This window comes from Mustela nigripes, chromosome 12, assembly GCF_022355385.1.
Source record: "Mustela nigripes isolate SB6536 chromosome 12, MUSNIG.SB6536, whole genome shotgun sequence".
Classification (NCBI taxonomy): domain Eukaryota; kingdom Metazoa; phylum Chordata; class Mammalia; order Carnivora; family Mustelidae; genus Mustela; species Mustela nigripes.
Window position 1 is genome coordinate 140,824,648 of NC_081568.1, and position 21,911 is coordinate 140,846,558.

The 21,911-nt window shown below is 38.3% G+C and overlaps 1 protein-coding gene across 3 annotated transcripts in view; it reads left to right on the top strand.

The window, feature by feature from the left end:
- The first annotated feature begins 266 nt into the window (after positions 1-266).
- DTWD2 (DTW domain containing 2) overlaps positions 267-21,911 on the top strand; it is a 101,361-nt gene continuing 79,716 nt past the window's right edge. For all 3 annotated transcript variants that reach the window (XM_059416080.1, XM_059416082.1, XM_059416081.1), the window contains exons 1-2: positions 267-615; positions 21,579-21,669. In XM_059416080.1, coding sequence (XP_059272063.1) covers positions 383-615; positions 21,579-21,669 — 324 coding nt within the window. In that variant the 5' untranslated portion in view covers positions 267-382. The remainder of the gene's footprint in view (positions 616-21,578; positions 21,670-21,911) is intronic.

Here is a 21,911-nt window from a genome sequence, read left to right on the forward strand (position 1 = left end):
AAATGCAGAATTCCATTTCATTGTCACTTTCAAAGGGGAGACATTAAAGAAGGCGCATTCAGGGTTTGCTCCTGAGAGGTCCGCTGAAGGGTTTCCTATTTTCTGTCCCTGAGAAGCTTACCTATTCGCATCTGCTCCCCGGGACCACCCCCCCAACTTCCCTTCCTGGTTCCCAGGTATAATGGCCCACCGAGCACCGACCAATAGGCTCGTCCCAATTCCGCAGCGGGGCGGGACCTCGAGCCTGGGCTTCGGGGACCCGCCCCCCCCCGTACGTGGCCTGCGTGCGTGACGCCGCGCGGCGCGAGGCGGTTTCTCCAGCGTGTGGCGCCCCCCGGCGGCAGCGAGGGCTCAATGTGACAGCGGGACCTGAGCGCCGGCCATGGAGCCGCAGAAAGAGGCGCGAACACTCGGGGACCCCGTCGCGCGGTCGTCGGGGCCCTCGAGGTCTCAGACGCCTAAAGACGAGGAGCGGCGGGACGGCGACACAGCGCCGGCGGAGGCTTCCCTGGGCGCGGAGGCGGACGGCGCCTTGGCTGACAGCGCCTTTGCGGACGCGCTGTGGGAGCTGCCGGTAGAGCCCGCCGAGCGGAGGCCCGAGTGCAGCCGCTGCAGGTGACCGCGGAACTGGGGGGCGGGGACTAAGGCCGGGGCCGCCTTCGGAGGAGGCTGCAGCGCCCCCTGCCGGGATGGCGGAGGCTCCGGCTCCGCCGAGGGGATAGCTGCCTCTAGAGGGTCATGGACCTTGGGTTGGCTGGTGACCTTGGGATCACTCACTCTGTGGAAATTGCTGTCACAGCCCTTTAGTAAGGTGCCGTTGATCCAGGTTCATGGGTATTTAGCCTGACTTCCTGCGAGACCCCGAGCGTGTCGCGGGATGAGCAGGTATGCGTTCGCTGTCAGGAATCTTGAGTCTGAAAGGGGAAGCCAGGTTTAATGACAATAATACTTAAAGTAACGAATACTGTTATGCCCAAGTGACGTAGTCATCAAACAGTTTAAAAAAAAAGTAAAAGTAATTAGAGAACAGAGATAACCAGTATTATTTCTGTTACGATTGCCTTTTGAATTCTGACTTCGTTTCCATTTATTGAGCACCTACATTGTGCCAGACATCTGTATGGTGCTGGGAACGCAGGCATGGATCAAACACATGGTCTCTGCCCTCACTGGGGCACTTAGAGTCTGGTGAAGAGACAGTCAGTTACACAGGCAACCCCAGCTAACACGGAATGCTCGCAGTATGCCCAGTTGTTGCAGTGCCTTTCAGGATGACCTCATGGTGCTGGGGTACTTCAGGATGCAGAGGATTGCTTTCCCTGCCTGTTTGCATCTCATACTGTCTGGATAAACGGTTCTCTTTACCTTGTGGGTGTTCAGGAGTTACTGAATGTCTCCATCTATCACCCATCTTTCTGTTGCCTTCCACAGTTTTAACCCTTTGATAGTGCCTCTGCTTCCTCATCTGGGCATAGCTGTGCAGTTTGTCATCTCATCCTAGGCTCCCAGTAACCTCCCTGCAATGAAACCCAGTGGATCCTTTTCTGTTCACTTTTCACTAGACCTCTTGGCAGCATTCTGCATTTGAATACTGACTTTTTTAAAAAATAGATTTTATTTATTTATTTGACAGAGAGCACAAGTAGGCAGAGAGGCAGTCAGAGAGAGAAGGGTAGGCAGGCTCCCTGCTGAGCAGAGAGCCCGATGCGGGGCTCGATCCCAGGACCCTGGGATTATGACTTGAGCCGAAGACAGAGGCTTTAACCCACTGAGCCACCCAGGCGCCCCTGAATACTGACTTCTTTTTAAAAATGTATTTTTTTTTTAAAGATTTTGTTTATTTGAGAGAGAATGTGAGTGAGTAAGAGCACAAACAGGGGGAGGGGCAGAGAGGGAGAGGCAGACTCCCTGCTGAGCAGGGAGCCCAACAAGGTGCTCAATCCCAGGACCCTGGGATCATGAACTGAGCCAAAGGCAGAGGTTTAAACAACCCCAGCTCCCCCCTCCCCCCCCCTTTTTTTTTTAAAGAAGATTTTACTTATTTGACCAAGAGAGTAAGAGAACACAGCAGGGGAGGGAATACTAAGTTCTTGGAACACTGTGTATCTCTGGCTTCCTGGTGGTTTATCTGACTTGTCTGTCCTAGTCTTTACCTGTTCTACTCAAAACTCTGAATGTTTGGGCTTCCTCAGTTCTCGATTCTAGATTCTCTACTCTTAGAACCCCACACATTTTCGACAGGCGATCTTACCAGTTTTCATGGGTAAATTATCATCTCTACCCCAATACTTCTAGCCCAGCCCTTTGTCCCAAGCCCCAGACCTGTGCATTCATTTAACCAGTGTTTATTGAATGCTTTGCAAATTCTTGGTAATACAGTGGAGTGTGTGCCTGCCTGGGATAATCAGTCTGTTACTGGCTGCAGATTATAAACCAGCAACCAAATATGTAATTACAGAATGGAAAACAAACAACAAACCAGCAGTGAAGCAAAGGAATGGGATGTTGTGACAGAAAATCACAGGATGGTGTCAGGAAATATTTCTGAGGTGGTAGCATTTATACTGAGATTTGAAAGATGAGAAGGATCCAGCCAGGAGAAAGGCATTCTGTGAAGGAAAAGACGGACAGCCTGGTTTCATGTGTTTACCACTTGACTACTTGGAGTATCCTTCCTTGGACGTTTTGATCTTTTCCCAGGATTGGATTGTAAGATCTCAAAGGAAGGGATCTTGAGTGTAAGAATCTTTTTATATCTCCCAAGTATCCTATTGAAAGTAGACACTCCGTTTAGACTTTTGAGGAGGATAAGTAATTTGTGTCTGTAAGGGACTGCATATATGAACAGAAGGGGTGTGTGAGTACATTTTATTTAAACACACTCCCTAGAGGTGTTAGGAGGTAACACTTAACAATGCTGCAAAGAGGTCTCAATAGGGTACTGATAAATCCAAGGCTGAATTATCATGCTAGCTTTGTCATGTAGTTTCTAGTTGATTCAGACCTGCTAATTACAAATCTGTATACAGTTTTTTTTTTTTTTTTCTTTTTAAAGAAAATGAGTCTACTACATTTAGCAACGATTTGTAGTTTTTCTGGTCTGTTCCCCCCTCCACTTAATAGACTTTATTTTTTAGAGAAGTCTTGGATTCATGGCAAAATTGAGTGGAAGGAGAGGAGACCTCCTCTGTATCCTCTGCCCCCACTTGCTTCCCCCCCTTACCAGCATCCCCTGCCAGAGTAGTACACTGCTAAATTAGTTGAACATCATCATAATTCGGTGTCCACAGTTTTACATTACAGGTTTATTCTTGGTGTTGTATATGTTTTGCTTTTGGATTACTTTATAATCATATATATCTCCACTATTATAGTATATCATGGATTATTTTCACTGCCATAAAAATTCTCTTTGCGCTGTCTTTTTATCCCTCTTTACACATTAATCTGCTTTCTAAAAAATAAAAATGACTTGGATTTTAGCTTGTTTTCAATTATATTTAGTTAATATTTTAGGATTACGATTCATTCCAGTGTTTCTGCACTTTGCATTTTCTTATTTATTTATTTATTTGAAAGACAGAGATCACAAATGGGCAGAGAGGCAGGCGGGTGAGGAGGGGGAGCAGGATCCCTGCTGAGCAGAGAGCCCAATGTGGGGCTCATACCCAGGACCCTGGGATCATCACCTGAGCTGAAGGCAGAAGCTTTAACCCACTGAGCCACCCAGGAGCCCCTGCACTTTGCATTTTCTAGTGAAATTTTGTACCTTTAAAGCTGTTCTCACCCTTGGCATAGTATGCATTTTATTTATTCTAATAGGTTATATTACAGTTCTAGAAATATGGGAATATTTAGGTGTTGTAGGTAATATATAAGCTAGTTGATGCATCTTTATATTCTATTTCATTAAGCTTTTGGAGTTTTACTAGTTCCTTGGGTGAATATCTACATTAAGCTTGTAATAGTTATACATTAAAATTTTTTTAAAGATTTTTATTTATTTATTTGACAGAGATCACAGGTAGGCAGACAGGCAGGAAGAGAGAGAGCAGAGGAAGCAGGCTCCGTCTCAGGACCCTGAGGTCATGACCTGAGCCGAAGGCAGAGGCTCAACCCACTGAGCCACCCAGGCACCCTAATAGTTATTAAAACAAAAATGCATTCATTGAGTTGAGTGATCAGCAAGTTATAATTATTTAGCCATTTACTTAAAACCATATTCATTTCTCTAAACATACTATTATAATTGTCATAACCTAGTGAGTTCCAAAAATTGGTTTTATTTAGGCAGTACAAACTCAGGTTAACTTCAGAACAGACTCTTACTAGTTGGAAATACAATCTCTCGTAAACATGAATAGGATATATTTTTAAAAGATCCCAAACTGATTTGTTATTATAACTGGATATCTATTTCATTAGCAGGATGTACAGAGGCACAGCGTAGAGAGAGGAGTGTCTTTGGAGAATGTGGTGGAAAGGAGGGAGAGGAGAGAGCTGTAGAGAGTAATATTGGTTGTACTGAGAAGGGCCAGGTGAGTTATGTTAGGGAGGGTAAGAGGAATTCAGCCTAATGTACTTGGATCCAACATACCAATCACAGGAATATTTTTTTATTTGGGTGGTTGTCATAAGTGTGACTTCACTAGGTAACTTTTAGCTGTAATAATTTATATTCTGTTTTATCAAAAATTGCAGATGATTGGTGATACAATGTTAAAAGTCTTGACTGGGAAGAATTGGAGCCTCATTCTAGTAAAGATGCTAGGATCTTAATTATACTCTCATATCTTCTAGAGATGCTGCTATGAGCCTGAGGGTAAGAGTTAGCACTGAGAAATCACTGGTCCTTAAAATAATGGAATAATGTCAAAACATGCAGTATTTTTTAATTGAGGGAGGGAAACAGCATCAGGGGCATGTACACAGACTGACACAGGTAAGCTCTGAGATAGAATTTTTTTCTCTTCAATGCTTTCTTCCCCGCAAAGTACAAAATTGTAAGGATTATAAACCACACCAGTATACTTAGCACACATTTATTAAGCACTGACCATGTGCAGGTTACCAACAGGCCTAGGTATTTTGTCTGCAAGGTTTTATTTATTTCTCCGAACAACAATTCTAGAGTTATAGTGTTAGCTTTATTTTATTTTTTATTTAAAAATATTTTTTAAAGTTTTTTATTTATTTACCTAATCTCTGCACCTCATGTGAGACTTGAACTCATGACCCTGAGATCAAGAGTCACACACTCCTCTGACTGAGCCAGCCAGGTGCCCCTATAATGTTAGGTATTAAACGATGAGGCGATGTAACACCCAAGAAACAAATAATTATATTAAAATGGGCAGAGGACCTAAATAGATAATTTTCACACAAGACATAGAAATGGCCAACACACACATGAAAAGATGATCAAATCACTCATCATCAGGGAAATACAAATAAAAAACCACAATAAGATATCACTTTATAGCCTTCAGAAGGGCTAGAATCAAAAAGTCGAGAAATAGCAAGTAGGGTGAGGATATGGAGAAAGGGAACACTTGTGCATGCTGGTAGGCATGTAAATTGATGTAGGTGCTGTGGAAAACAGTATGGAAGTGCCTCAAAAAATTAAAAATAGAAATACCATGTGATCTAGTAATTCCACTACTGAATTCCACTACTGAATTTTTACCCAAAGAAAATGAAAACACTAATCTGAAAATATATAAGCACCCCTGTGTCTGTTGCAACATTATTTCCAATAGCCAAGTTAAGGAAACAATCCAAGGGTCTATCTATAGATAATGGACAGAGGATGTGTTTATATATATATAAAATAGAATATTATTTGACCAAAAAAAGTGTGAGATCTTGCCATTTGCAACTACGTGCATGGACCTAGAGGATATAATGTGAAGTGAAATAAATCAGACAAATACCACATGATGTCACTCCTATGTGATATTTAAGAAATAGGTGGACAAAGAGACAAACCAAAAAACATACTCTTGGTTACAGAGAACAAACTGGTAGTTGTGGGGGGTGAAATAGGTGAAGGGGATTAAGAAGTACAAACTTCCGGGATGCCTGGGTGGCTCAGTTGGTTGGACGACTGTCTTCGGCTCAGGTCATGATCCCGGAGTTCCGGGATCGAGTCCCGCATCGGGCTCCCAGCTCCACGGGGAGTCTGCTTCTCCCTCTGACTTTCTCCTTGCTCATGCTCTCTCTCACTGTCTCTCTCTCAAATAAATAAATAAAATCTTTAAAAAAAAAAAAAAAAAGAAGTACAAACTTCCAGTTCTAAAATGAATAAGTCATAGGGTTGAAAAGTACAGCATAGAAAATACAGTCAATAATATTATGACAATGTTGCATGGTGACAGGTGGTGATTACACTTCATGGTAGTGAGCAGAGAGTCATGTATAAGAATTGTTGGATCATGTTGCACACCTGAAACCAGTATAACACTGTATGTTAATTATACTTCATTAAAACAAGAAAATAAAAGATGAGGAGGTAGAGGTAGCAAGTAAGTAGCCGAGTTTGGTCTCCAGCTCCAGTCCACCTGGCTCCTGAGCTCAGCAGGCACTTGACCTGCCTCTGTGTTTGCTGAAGAAGCCTTATGATTTTGATGGCAGAGTAGATGTAGTCAGCAGTGGAAGTGGGGCCATCCGGCTGCAAAAGGAGCTCCAATTTTCCCACTTTTAATTAATTAATTAATTAATTAATTTTTAAAGTAGGCTCCACATGCAGCGTGGGGCTTGAACTTTGCAACCCTGAGATCGGGAGTCCCATGCCGTACTGACCGAGTTAGCCAGGTGTCCTGATTTCCATATATATATATATTTAATATATTATTTATTTATTTATTTGACAGACAGAGATCACAAGTAGTCAGAAAGGCAGGCAGAGAGAGAGGAGGAAGCAGGCTCCCTGTCAAGCAGAGAGCCCGATGTGGGGCTCGATCCTAGGACCCTGGGATCATAACCTGAGCCAAAGGCAGAGGCTTTAAACCACTGAGTCACCCAGGTGCCCCCTGATTTCCATATTTTTAAAGCTGAACTATGTTTACTTCATGCTTAGTAACAAGATGCCCAAGCTTTAGTATTCTCTAGCTCCTTTTCTTTAAAAAAGAAAAAAAGAGAGAGAGAGATGTAATTTACATATAACATTGTGTAGGTTTAAGCTACACAATGTGTGGATTTAATACATTTAGAAAATGTAGTACAATTAACACTGGCAGCTTGGAAGGCGTAATTATTCTATCTTTTTTTCTTGTGAGAAGATTTAAGATCTAGTCTCTTAGAAAATTTGAAGTGTTCTAGGTTTCTATCTTTTTACAACATCTAGCTCCTTTGTTCCGTGGCTTAACCTTTCTTTATTCTTTAGGTTTGCATATTCTGGAGAAACAACTGGTGGGGATAAAATCAGGAGAAAGGGGAGGTGGGACACTACAGGTGTTTAAGAAGAATGCAAGAGCCACACATCAGCGGCCAACAGATGTTTGTTTTGAACTAGTATTTTGTGTTTCTAAATTAGTTCTAACAGGTAAAAGTCCAGATGTTTTATTTAAAAAAAAAAAAAAGCAGATTTCTGGCTTTTGTCAGGATAGGAAGACCTAGCAGGTCAGGGACCACCTTTTGGAGCAGTAGCTGGTTGAGCTAAGCACTGATCATGACGTTGGGTTGGGTGTGATCTGTTCAGGGCACCACAGCTCCTAGCTGTGACCTCCACTGCTTTTTCATTCTAGGTCTCATGTACAGCATTATGGCTGGTCTGCTTAAACAGCAGGGTAAATCAGCCTACAAGTATGGTAGGTACAAGTGAAAAATGGTGATTCCCAAGGCAGTTAGTTTAGAATATATTAAGGGCGCCTGCGTGGCTCTGTTGGTTAACAAACTTCCTTTGGCTCAGGTCATGATCTTGGGGGCCCAGGACCAAGTCCCACATTGGGCTCCCTGCTCAGTGAGGAGACTGTTTCTCCCTCAGACCTCTCCCATCTCACGCTCTCTCTCTCTAATAAATAAAATCTTAAAAAAAAAAGTATATTAAAAATGTTGAATTGGTATCAGCCCTTAGGTTTAGAAAACAGACTACTTTGGTAAATTTAAAATCAACTAGATTCTTCATGATGATTTTTAGAGTAAAAAGGTAGATAATTTGAAAATTTAATTCTTTGTTTGCATCAAAAGTATCATGTTCCCAAGAGAAAAGTATTAAGTTAATTTGTTCTTTCCTGTTGGTATAGAAAATATGTTTATTCTTTGAAGTCATTCATTTGTAATATATGTGGAAAGCTAACTGATTTACAAATTACTGTGCTGGCTAATCTTATGTTCAAAGTTGAACAAAGATGATATATGTCAAGAGGGATTTTTTTTTCTTAATTAAGTCTCCAAAGAGGAGTGACCAGTTTTTAAAAAGCACATTAGAGCTTTCTAAATGTTTGATTTATTTTCCCCAAGAAAGAAAAATAAGAATTATATCATTACCCTCTGATGGATAGAAGTTTTCTTCAAAGAACATCAAAGCACATTAATTTTTAAAGTACATTTGCCCCAAATTAATAATTCATTGTTCTGTTCATGCTTATATATAGAGAGAAAATATTCAGAAATAGTCTTGTCTAAAATTTGGTATTATTTAAAAAGGGCCCACAGGTTACAAAGTGCTTTTACATGTACATTTTTATTTAGTACATGAGAGACAACTTTGTGATTTAAATAGTCATTCCTTTTTATAGACTCTCAAGGTGAGGAGACTAGTAAGATGCAGACTGCATTAGCTTTCATACTTCTGTTACTATATACCACATAATAAAGGATTGTATTGAAGTGAACAGTATGACTACCCTTGTTTTCCTGCTACATATAAAAATACTTCCAGGGAGGTGTTTCTTTGTGGATTTCGAATCCATAGATTCTGTTCTTTTCCCATTTTCTTGGCTATTGTTAGTTATTTTGGGATGAGGGCTTTTAAATTCCTGTCTTTTTTAAGGTTGAGCTTTTATTTCTTGAATCCTTAACCTGGCTAAGGTCAGCTTCTTCTGTTGGGAAGTCCTCATTTTTCAGTCACAAAGACAAATTTGAAGATGTTACTGATAGGGATTTATTTTGTTTTCCCCTGTTGAGTTTTTTGTTTGTTTGCTTTGTCTTCTGGTTTTCTCCTCTGGAAGCCTCATGGGAAGGCTGTGGGGAAAAAGACAGTGGTGAAGTGAAGTAACAAGTCTTCTAGAGTTACTCAGGGGAGAAAAAATAAAAAGATAGAAAATGAGTCTCAGGACTTTGCAAAGGTTAAGAGGGATTATCCTGTGGAAGGAATATCTGACCTGTTGTCTATGTAGACATGTTACTTGGCAGGCTGCTCTTTCTTTCTTTCCTTTTTAAAAAATACTTGTGCTAATATAGACATAATATTGTAAAATTTTAATGGTTTTTAACTGTATAGCTCAGAGTCATGACATATATTCATAATGTTGTATAACCATCACTGCTATCTATACACCAGACTCTTTCCTCATCTTTGGCATTAACTGTGTACCCACTAAATAACCACTTCCCATCTCCCATCCCCTGCTGCCCAGCCTCTGGTAACTTCTCTTATAATCTCTATTTTTGTGACTTTGCTTATTTCAGATCCTTCATATAACATACAATATTTATCCTTCTGTTTCTAACATTTTACTTAGGATAATGTTTTCAAGTTCCATCCATATTGTAGCCTATCAAAATTTCTTTCCTTTCTATGGCTGAATTGTATGTGTATATCACTTTTGTTTATCCATTATTCATTTTCTTTGCTTCTCTATTACCCACTCACTTGTTGATTGACACCTGTGAATAGTACTGCTATGAACATTGCTACACCAGTATCTGTTCTAGTTACTGTTTTTAATTTTGGGGGTATATATTCCTAAGAGTGGAATTTCTGGGTCATATGGTAGTTCTCTGTTTACCATTCTGAGGAATTTCCAAATTGTTTTCTAACTTCTTTTCAACAGAGGTCATTCGATTTCTAACATCTGGGTGTGCTCCTGATGTTCCTTTCCTGGAGATCTTCCATGCTCGTATTTCAGGTAGAGAACGGAGTCCCGGCTCCAGTGTAGTTTCCAAAGCCTGGTGTATCTTTTCCTCTACTATATCCACCCCATACCCTCTTCTTCAGCTACCTGGAACTAGTCCCCTTATAACAGGTGCTTTTTATGTTCTGCTTTATGCCTTTGTTCTGTTACTCCCTTTGTATTAAATGTTCTTCCCTCATGCCTGCTGTCTGAGATGCTACTCTGTTTCAGGGTCCAGCTCAAATACCATCTTGCCTGTCTTTAAAGTTTGAATTGTTTGTTCTTTTGACTTAAGTCTGTTTCTCCATGGTTCTACTAGCTTCTTGTGGCTTGGCCTTTTCCTGCTCCTTGTGTCTAACCATATATCCTTAATTACTGTAGACATTTTGGACTGGAGAATTAAAAAAAAATGTTTTGGTTTTTACCTTTTGCTTCTTGGTCATCTCTTTCAGACTCTTAGGTTTATTTGCTTATCACCAAGTGTCTTAATGCTAGTGCTAGGCCTTCTGGGGCTAGGGAAGCTAGGTTGAATTATGTGGTATAACTTTTCATTGATCATTAAATTTTGGAATTAGAACTCTGTTTTCTTAACTCTGTTTTCTTAAGAAAGCTACAGAACCTTTCTAAGCCTTGCTTTCATGACCTGTAAATTAGAACAATAATACCACGAATCTCTGACAGGTTTTTGAGATTGAATGAAGGTATTTAGCATAGTGCTTGTAACTTCAAAGTGTGCAATTAACTACAAATTCTTCCTCCTTAGGGGGTGCCAGGGTGGTTCTGTTGGATTTCAGCTGAGGTCATAATGTCAGGGTCCTGAGATTGAGCCCTAGGTTGTGCTCTGTGCTCAGCTTGGAAGAGCCTGCTTGAGATTCCCCTCTCCTGGCCCACCCACCCCTTACTTACTGCGTGTGCTCTCGCACTCTCTCTCAAATTACAAATCTTTAAGAACTAATTCTTCCTCTCTGCTTTTCCCATTTGTTCTTTTATTTCTTTTTCTTCCTTTCTCCTCATCTCTCTTCTCCTTCCCCCTTTTCCCTATTCCCCTCTTTTCTCTCTTTCTTTTCCTCCTCCATGAAATAACCATTATTATTTATGAAATTGGTCTCTTTTGCTGTTAGTTAACTTTTTCCAGGTTAGAGTAGTTTTTCTAGATTCAGAGATTAAGGGGAAGTAAATAATTTTACATGTATTATGCTGTAGGTCACCATTAATAAATTGCCTCATGATGGAGATTTTGTCATCCTGGGGCTTTCAAAAGTATTCATTTTCCAGCTACAGATAAATGTTACATTGATGACAAACACTTTTTGAACTACATCAAAATCAGTGGCTTATTCCATAACATCATTATATTCTCTTAAATATTTAAGTATTAAGTATTTAAGTAAATATTTAAGTTAAACCTGATATTTTCTCTTTTATATCAAAGAAAATTCTCTGGGGTGCCTGGGTGGTTCTGCCTTCGGCTCAGGTCATGATCCCAGGGTCCTGGGATCGAGCTCTGCATCGGGCTCCCTGCTTGGTGGGGAGCCTGCTTCTCTCTCTCCCTCTGCTGCTCCCCACTGTTTTCTCTTTTTTTTTTTCTCTCTCTCAAATAAATAAATAAAATCTTTAAAAAAAATTCTCAGGTCTCTTGAGAATTTATACAAAATTTTTATTTGTATAAAATTTTGAGGAATACTTCCTTATTGAATCAGCTACATAAAAATCTGTATTTTAAAATATAGTTTTTAGGAATGGAAAGGAGAGGAAAGAATAAACAAAATGAAAATGTTTCCTAGTAAAATGGTCTCTTAAGTCTATGCTATGCTTTATAAAATTTCTCTAATGAGGATAGCTGGTCCTTGGGACCACTTTAGTGTTTGATTCCTTGCTTGTCAGGATGGGCATTCATGCAATTCTCTTTCCTTTGTTAGTGGATAATAAACAGGATTCTGATACACACAGACTTTGAGGTTTACTTTGATAAATCATGTGGATATTCTTTGTTCATTCAATTATTATTCATTCAATACCCAATTTCCAATAAATGCACAGCTTGGGCCATAGGAAATGATTGAGAGATTGTTTCCTTTAAAATTTCTAGTGAACTGAGTGTGAGAGCAAATTTATCTAACTAATATTTAAGAAAGATTATGAAAGTATAAAACAAAAGTTTACAGAGGAAAGAGTGACTTAATTTGCTACTAAGAAAGATGTTTTGCCATTTTTTTGGTAACAATTTATATTTCTGTAGGACAGGAGAAAGTGGAAAGTAAATAATAGGACAATTGAATATAGATGATTACTTTATGATTACTTAAGACTCTCAGTCTTAGTTGACTTGTCACTTTGCCTTTGCAGTTTTAGTAGGGGCTTTATATAGCTGATGTATATAGTCATTTCTCTGAGTGTAAGGCTTTGTTGTCCTGACATCTGGCTCCTCTTAAGCCTTCTTTAATTGTAATGAAATTTACTAAAAAAATTTTTGATTATAGTTCCTATCGTTGGAACAAGCTTCTTTCTTGGCCATTGATTCCTGAATTAGTTTGATTATATACCACAGTTAGTTAAAAAATTTAGGATGAAATTCTAATAGCCAGACATATTTATCCACGTATATTTGTACTTATTATATAATAATGTATGGGGTGCCCCATAAAACACACACACAGAAAAAGATTTTAAAAAGAAAGAGGCAATCATGAATTAAACCACTTAAAAATGTTTCGCTTACTGTGGTGAAGTCATGCTACTATTATCCATAAGGCATGTGTTTGGTGAAGTTCATTGTTAAAGATAATAAGATATGAATCCACAGTTTAGCTAATCTTTATACTGTTTTTTAAAGTTACTTAGTTGTAAACTAACAAAACAGTAGAACAGATCAATGAAACCAGGAGCTGCTTCTTTGAAAAGAACCCACAATCAAGTGGGAAGTATTTCCAGGTTGTTCCAGTGTGGCTCAGTATTTGGAAATCAATCAATATGATACAGCACATCAATAAAAGAAAGGATAAAAATCACATGATCATGTTATTAAATGAGGACAAAGCATGTGACAACGTACAACATCCATTCATGATAAAACCCCTCAACAAAGTAGGTTGAGAAGGAACATAACTAACAAAGGCCTTATATAAAAACCCACAGCTAACAAACTCAGTGGGGAAAGACTGAGAGCTTTTCTCCTGAGGTGAGGAACAGGTCAAGGATGTGCATTTTTACCACTGTTATTCAGCAAGTACTGGACGTCCTAGCTACAACAGTCAGACAGGAGAAAGAAATTAAAGGCATACGCATTTGTGAGGAAGAAGTAAAACTTTCATTCTTTGCAGGTGACATGATATTATATATAGAAAACCCCAAACACTTCGCCAAAAACCTCTAGAACTGATAAATGAATTCAGTAAAGTCTAGGATACAAAATCAATGTGCAGAAATGTTGAATTTCTATATACTAATAATAAAGCGGCAGAAAGAGAAATTAAGAAAACAATCCCACTTACAATAGCACCAAAGATAATAAAATGCCTAAGTAAACTTAGGAGTAAACTTAACTAAGGGGGGGTGAAAGACCTGTACTCTGAAAACTATAAAACATTGATGAAAGAAATTGAAGATAACAACAAAGAAATGGATTTCTTGCTCAAGAATTTGTGGGTGCCACTGTTAACACTTCATGTTAAGAGGAAGGCCTCTTTTTCTATCAGGATATCATGTATCCTAACATATTACCATATGACATATCAGCCCAAGGAGGAAGCGTTATTCCATATAATAAATATTAGTAACGCTTAATTCAAAGTAAAAATGGTAATGCCCCATTGGATCGTTTTATTTAATCCACTTTGGAAATCACTGCTGTAGACATTCCCTCTGGGGCACAGGTTTCTGGAAGGTCTCATCTAAAGAGATTCTTTTACAGAGTTACTTTCTCTCTCTCTCTTTAAAAAATTTTTTTTAATTAACATATAATGTATTATTAGCCCCAGGGGTACGGGTCTGGGAATTGCCAGGGTTACACGCTTCACAGCACTCACCATAGCACACACCCTCCCCAATGTCCATAACCCCACCACCCTCTCCCTGCCCCACCAACCCTCAGTTTGTTTTGTGAGATTGAGTCTCTTATGGTTTGTCTCCCTCCTGATCCCGTCTTGTTTCATTTATTTACTTTCTCTCTTCTAACAGTGATTCTCTTTTCTTTCTAAGCTTAGCCTTCCTCTACTCTTAGAAGTTATAAAACAAGGTAGTGATAAAAGAGACCCTGGTGGACATGAGAGTATATTTTTATATATACTTGAAGTAGTCAGACATGGTAGATGTTTCTTTTTTTTAAATACCCTTTAGGATGTGAAAATTTATTTAACATTGTATTTATTATATAAAAATCCAATTATAATATATATATCTTAAAATTTTTATTTATTTTTAAATTTCTTTTCAGTATAATTATAATATATTAATAATGAAGAGCTGTTTCTTCTTTCATTGGTTATATATTGAATATAGTTTAAGAAATTTGAAAACTGGCTCATTTTATAGATTAAGTTTTTTAAAGTGACAGTAGAGGGCACTGTGGTATTTAGTTTTTCAAAGCTTATTTTAAAATTAGAAAGTTGGCACTTTTTTGTGTAATGCAGTGTATCTATTTAACTAATCTATTGAAAAGCTATGAAACTCTTTGTTCTTTGATTTTTCACTCCATTGGGACTATAAAAATTTTGTTGAGTACTAGGAAATTTGAGGTACACTATTTTTCTGGGTTCTACATTTGCCTTTGTATAGTGGATGAAAGAAATCTTTTAAAATAGTAATTCTTATAAACCTACTCACTAATTTTTAAAGTTTGGCTGTGTGAGATTTTCTTGATTAAAATCAGTACTATAAGAAAAATAGCTTTCAGTGAATATAAGAATTTAATTAAACTTCTGGAAGATGTTTTTTGTAAGTCCTAGCATCTCTACTTCTATCATATATAATTTTATTTGCCTACAGCCTGTCAGAGATAGCATGCCCAGAGTGACAGATTACCCTCGTATTACTGCATTCACCGAGGAAGCCAGTAAGTCTTAGTCTGACAGAAAACCTACATATTTATTCCTACATCCTTAACAAGAAAAGAAGAAAAAGGTTATTTGATTACATTTTCTCAGGGAAATTATTTGAAAATTCCATTTATATTTTAAGAATGTAATTAACCTTAATTGGGTTGCATAGATTTTATTTATTTATTTTTTGGGGGGGTTGTATAGATTTCAAAGAAGATAAATACCAATGATGGAAAACAGTATTTATAATACATTTGCAATGCATTGTAAATTTTTCTCTTTTCTACTCTTACAAAGCATTGCAAAGATAGAAGGGAGAAAAATCTCAACTCCTATTTAGGTCGTTCTATTATAAATTAGCTGAAAACTACTAGGCTTCAATGATTATATTTTTATAACCTTTGCCTCCAAATCAGGAGTTACTCCCCAGCACCTACATGAAAACCTGTGATGTGCTCAAGATCACATAGCAAGATAATGAATGACCTTGTCAGTGACATGTCTTAATAGTTATTGCCTACACCTGTACCCAACTGACCAGTTGATAGTTCTTCAGATATTAATATTTGTTCTTCAGAGCTACATAAATTCTAGAAGTAGCTTGGCTTTCATTTTATTTTTTTAAGATTTTACCTAAAGTAATCTCTCTACCCAATGTGGGCCTCAAACTCATAACCCAGAGATAAAGAGTTGCATGCTTTATTAACTGAGTCAGCCAGGTGCCCCTTGATTTTTTCTTTTTCTCTTTCTTTTTTTTAAAGATTTCATTTATTTTTTTATTTGGGGGAGAGAGTGAGAGAGAGTGAGAGAGAGCACAGGAGTGGTAGGGAGGGGCAGAGGGAGATGGAGAAGCAGACTCCCTGCTGAGCAGGGAGTCTAAGGACACTGGGCTCATCCCAGAACCCTGAGATCATGACCTGAGCTAAAGGCAGACACTTAACCAGCTGAGCCAAGAGGAGTCCCAGGCACCCCATGATTTTTATTTCAAAATGATTGTTTACTATTATAAATAATCAGTTTTGATGTGTAGTTATTTGGTATCTATTTTCCTATCAACTGTAATAGTTCATGCGAAGCAAGAAACTTCTAAATTCTTTCTGGCACAGACAGAACAAATAAGCTCCATGAGGGCAGGAATCTTTGTCTGTTTCATTGTCCCAAGTGCCTAATGTCTGGCACATAGTTAGTGTACAGTAAACATTTGAATAAAAATTTGTTGAATTTATAAATTATTTAATCCATTATCAATTAAAATATTTAAAGCTTCTGGAATTAAGTTTGGTTGTAGGGAGACTTTGTTGTTCTTTGGAAAGGGTTTTAGAAGGAGGAGAACAGGTACTCTGCTACCTACCTAGTAGTTTGGTAAAGATGATTTAACACTTGGACAGTGAGGCACCAGTGTAGTGTTGGAGACCACGGCGGAAGAGGAGATTATGAGCCAAATGGCTGTTAAAGTAACAAATAAGCACACATTTATATTGTAAAGTAACTCACTAAACATAAAGTTGATCAATTGGAATGCAAAGTGTTTTAAAAAACTATACTTTTATTAGTTTGAGCTAATTGGAATTAGAATTAGGTTAATAAAGGGGACATGCTTTAAAATAAATAGGTAATGATGTTTTATGAGCCTGTCAAAGTAGAAGCCAAAACAATTAGTTTTAGCTTAAATCATAGTTATGGTGTGTACACATAAAATGCTCTTTTCTTTTTTTAAGTAACTATTTTCTTCAGTAAATATTGTTGCTGCTTATGTACTACCGCGTACTGGAATGATCACAAATTACAGCGAAGGGAGATGTGAGATTCTGAATTTCATTTATAATATAAACTAGTCATTCAAGTACTAGAGAAGAAATGAAGGAGAGATCAATATTTGATATGTTAAAAAGTGAAGGTCTAGGATAAGAAATTGTGTGGGAGGAGGAAGGCATCCCCGAGGTGGAGGCAAGAGGGAATGCAAAGTTTCCTTCATGTATTCAGCAGTCTTTTACTGATAGCTTACTGTGCTGGGTACTGCTGTGAAAATTGAAAAGGCCAAGTCTTTGCCCTCCTGCAGCTTCCATTGTAGGAAAGGAAGGCCGCCTTCAGATAACATAATGCCGATAGTACCAGAACACCTCTCTTTTACTGATTAGGTTGAACATTCTTTTTCTACTGCATTTTTACATTTTTTAAAAAATAACAGCTGTATTAAGATATGATTCACATACCATGACATTCATTCTTTTGAGTCAGAGGTTTTTGTTACATTAGCTGAGTCGTGCAGATATCACCAGTATTACAAAGGTTTTAGCAGGGTTCTCTTTGAAGGTCTGTTTTCCAGATCTTTCTCTCAAGCTGACATCTTCTTTTGGTATCACATCCTGCTTGTTAGGCTCCACTAATTACCAGCTGATTGTCCTATTCTTTCTTTCTTTCTTTTTTTTTTTTAAAGATTTTATTTATTTATTTGATAGAGATTACAAGTAGGCAGAGAGGCAGGCACAGAGAGAGAGGGGGAAGCAGGCTCCCTGCTGAGCAGAGAGCCTGACACAGGGCTCCATCCCAGGACCCTGAGATCACGACCTGAGCCAAAGGCAGAGGCTCAACCCACTGAGCCGCCCAGGTGCCCCTGTCCTATTATTTCTATACAGTACCCTAGGCTATTACATTCAGGCAGGGATGGTTTTTGAGGTCACTCTTTGAGGTTTGCTCTGACGGTGGCGGTTCTCTTAGCTCTTTTCCTTGGTTCTTTCTGCTGATCTAGCTGGTTTATCATATAGCTTGCTGGTCTTCATTATCAGAAGAGTTATTATTGGGGTGCCTCCGTCGGTTAGGTGTCTGCCTTCAGTCAGGTCATGATCCCAGGGATCGAGCCCTGGGATCAAGCCCCACATTGGGCTCCCTTCTCAGCGGGGAAGCATGCTTCTCCCTCTCGCTCTGCCAGCTACTCCTGTTTGTGCTCTCCCTCTCTTTCTCCCTCTCTCTGTTGCAAATAAATAAATAAAATCTTTTTAAAAAGGGGGCAGAGTTATCTTTGAGAGCACCCTTAAACTTGAACTTGCTCATGCTCTGTTTCAAATGAATTGGGTTCCTTTGGGAAGAGCTTCAGAGCTCTCTTTTCTTAGAGTCTGCCTCCCTTGGGCAAACTTTCCTAGCTACTGTTCTGGGCACAGAGCTAAGTACTAGCTTCTGGCATGCTGCTTCTGGTGTAGAACTTCTGTCCCATGAACAATCTAGGTTGACCACTCTTGGATCTCCAGTGTTGCCAGCCAGCCTCCTGCATGGTGGTTAAACTTCTGTTTTATAGTTGGAGGCGGTGTGGAGGAAGGCCACTGCTATTCTCTGGGCCACCCTCACCAGGAAGATAGCCTCCTCTGCTTGGAGTTGGAGGGGATGAGAAATGCTTGTGGCCTGCCTTTTTTGTGACATATGGTTTAAGCCTTATTAAGAGCTGAGAGGGAGCTCTGTCCTCTTGGCCACACCAACCTGGAGGGGAGTTTGTCGACTTGAGCTCGGGCAGGGTAGGAAATTGGTTATGGCTCTGATGCCGACAAACTGTACCAATACCAAGTTTTAGTAGATTTTCTTGAATAATGTTTCTTCCTTTGAATATGCCCCTAGGACAGTTTCCAGAGACTTTCAGTGATTTTTTTGTTTGTTTTAAACTTTTAATTTTCATTCTAGTTAACTAACATTGAGTATTATATTAGTTTCAGGTGTCTGATACAGTGATTCAAGAACACCTGGTCTTGTCATGCTTATCATAAGTGTGGTCCTTCATCCCCATCACCTATTTCCCCCATTCCCCCGACTCCACTCCCCTCTGGCAACCATTTGTCCTCTAGAGTTCAGTCTGTTTCTCGGTTTGCCTCTCTCTCTCTTTTTCCTGCCTTTATTTTGTTTCTTAAATTCCACATAATAGTGAAATCACATGGTATTTTTCTTTCTCTGACTGACCTATTTTCTTTAGCATTATACTCTCTAGCTCCATCCATGTTGTTGCAAATGGCAAGATTTCATTCTTTTTACTGCTGAGTAATATTCCGTTGTATATTCATACCACCTCTTCTTTATGCACTTATCAGTTCACGGACACTTGGGCTGCTTTCATAATTTGGCTATTGTAAATGACGCTGCTACAAACATGCAGGTGCATGTATGCCTATGAAGTAGGTTTTTTTGTATTCTTTGGATAAATACCTAGTAGTGTGATTGGTGGGTCATAGGGTGCTTCTATTTTTCAGTGATTGTTTTTTAAAATGCTTTTGTCAGCTTTGCTTATTTCACTGGACTTTGGGTCTGTGAAACACTTTCCCTTCATCCTAGAAGTGGAACTCTCCAAACTACTTAATTCTAAATCTTCTAAAGTTCAAAGATGTGTTCCCAGGAAGGAAACTATGATTCTGGGTAACTGCAATTTATTATTTTTTTCTTTTTTGAGTAACAGTTTGGGTCAGACATGAAAACCAGAGCTACCAAAATCCGAGCAGTTCTTTGCACTATCTCAAGTATTGTACTGAGGACTTTCATACTCACTATATAGGTGATGAACTAAAGATGTTATTTTCAGGGTTTATTTTACCTAGTGGTTTTCTGCCTGCAGAAATCTGCAATGTCTACACGGCTTGTTTACTTGACTGGATTTTGCAGTTCTTTGACTTTTCTGGTATGTGGATGTTTCCTTCATGGAATAGTTGATATTTTTTTGCATTGTTTCATAGCCTGTCATACAACTTAGAGACATTTAAGGTAATATCCATTCTTAATATATATATTTTAAAGTTTATTTATGTAATCTTTACACCCAACATAAGGCTTGAACTCATGACTCTGAGATCAAGAGCTGCATGTTTTACTGACTGAGCCAGCCAGGCGCCCTGGTGATACTCATTTTAATTCTGAAATTTTAAATTGGCTTCATCTATTATTAAATTACGTTTTATAAGAAAAGTTTGACATCTGATTGTGCATTTCAGTCATATGGGGTTTCAGATACAAAATCCGAATCTTTGTACTTCGTCTTCTTCATCTTTCTACTCAGTGAGTTATCTTTTTTTTCTAATTGCAGCCCTTCATCTCTTTGTCAGTATACATAGTTCCATCAACCACTCTCTACTTTCTGCTCCTCTCTGTATTTACTTGTGTTTACTCTTCTATGACCCCTGAAAGATGCTCTTCATCTCTCTTAATCTGCTTGCATTCCTGAATGGGAATCCATTGTACGGCAGAGTAATCATACTGAATCATTTCAGACGTCAATGGGAAGGGAGCACGTTGGTTTTCCCTGGGGTAACCATATATTCTAGGTTCAGTGGTGGAAAGGGGAGGTGGGATCATCTTGTATGGTATATTTCTATTCTAAGATATCATTTAGATAATTTCTTCAGCAGGAACATAGGTTTGACAGTTTCTTACAGAATGAGGTGGTAGATACAGTTGAACCAATTTACTCCCACTCTGTGGTTTATTAATGTAATAATTTCTTACCTTGGGGTATAACTCTATATAACTTAAACTGAGAAAGGAATTGATAGCAGTCAGTTTTGTAGTAGTAACAGTATGCTGTTGGGAATTCCCTTTAATACAACATTCATTTGTGTGCTGTTTTAATGGCAGGTAACGTCTGCCTGTAATAGTGATCTGTCATGAAAATTTACCCCCATGATATCTGGCTGCTTGATGAATTTCATATTACAAACATATATCAAATATGGGATTCAATGGTAGAAGATTAATGTATATTTCTGTAATACATTTGGAAGGACACACAGGGAACTGGTCATTGGTTGCCCCTATGGAAGAGAATCCCCTAGTTTGGAGGACTGAGATGGAAATACATACTTTATTCCATTTGAATTTTGTAATGTCATTAAGTGTTACTGAAACAATAGTAAAGCACTAAGAAGTAAGTAAAACAAAAACAAAATGAACAGTAACAATAGGGAAAATAAATTGGTAAGACATTCTGTAGATATAATTTCTGCTAAATATAATCTGGTGGCCCATTTAGGGTTTCTTTTTATGATGGTAAGCTCTTTGTGTTGATTAATTGGCAAGTTTGATTCGAACTCTCTTCTAGGTGGTAATTATATTCTTGTATTTTATCATCATTTTATTCCTTCTGATATCAGATGATTTAGAAGAGTTGCCAGGTTTCTCTTTGATATAGGATCTATTCTTGATTTGGAATGCCAGGTAGTAGAAGTGTTGCTTCAAGAATAAAAAGACCATGATAAGTATTCTTCACTTATGATAACTAAGACAGGATTTTTTGAGGTACTTTGGTTTATATAGATGGTGCAGAATTTACTTGAATCTTTGTCCAAATTCCATTTCTAAAGTCTAATTGATTAAATTCATTCTTGGTGTTTTATTTAAAAGAATGCAGCTTTAGCAAATATCTTTACATAAAGAAGAGGATTATGTTCAAGTTTTAGGTTATTGTTTTATCACTGTATTTTAAACATTTACAGGTTTTCTTTTTCTTTTTCCTGCCCTGTAGCCGGCCTCAGAAAGTATGTTTGTGTCCATTTCTACCGTTGCATCCTCTGCACATCTCTACTCATTTATACATAATTCAGCATCCAGCCGAGGTAAGATTTATAAAATACCTAATTTCAAATAGAATATTAGTATGTAAGAGGAAACACACTGATGAACATATTCATATGTTCCAGCTCTTTAACATATCTGAAAATAAATTGATGATAAATGCTTTGTCTTTGGAAAAAAGTTTCTTTTATATATTATAGTGTCATGTCATATGCTTTAGAGACCTAAAAACTGTTATCTCATAAAACTGTATTATTTCATAAAAATGGTAATTGAATAGTAT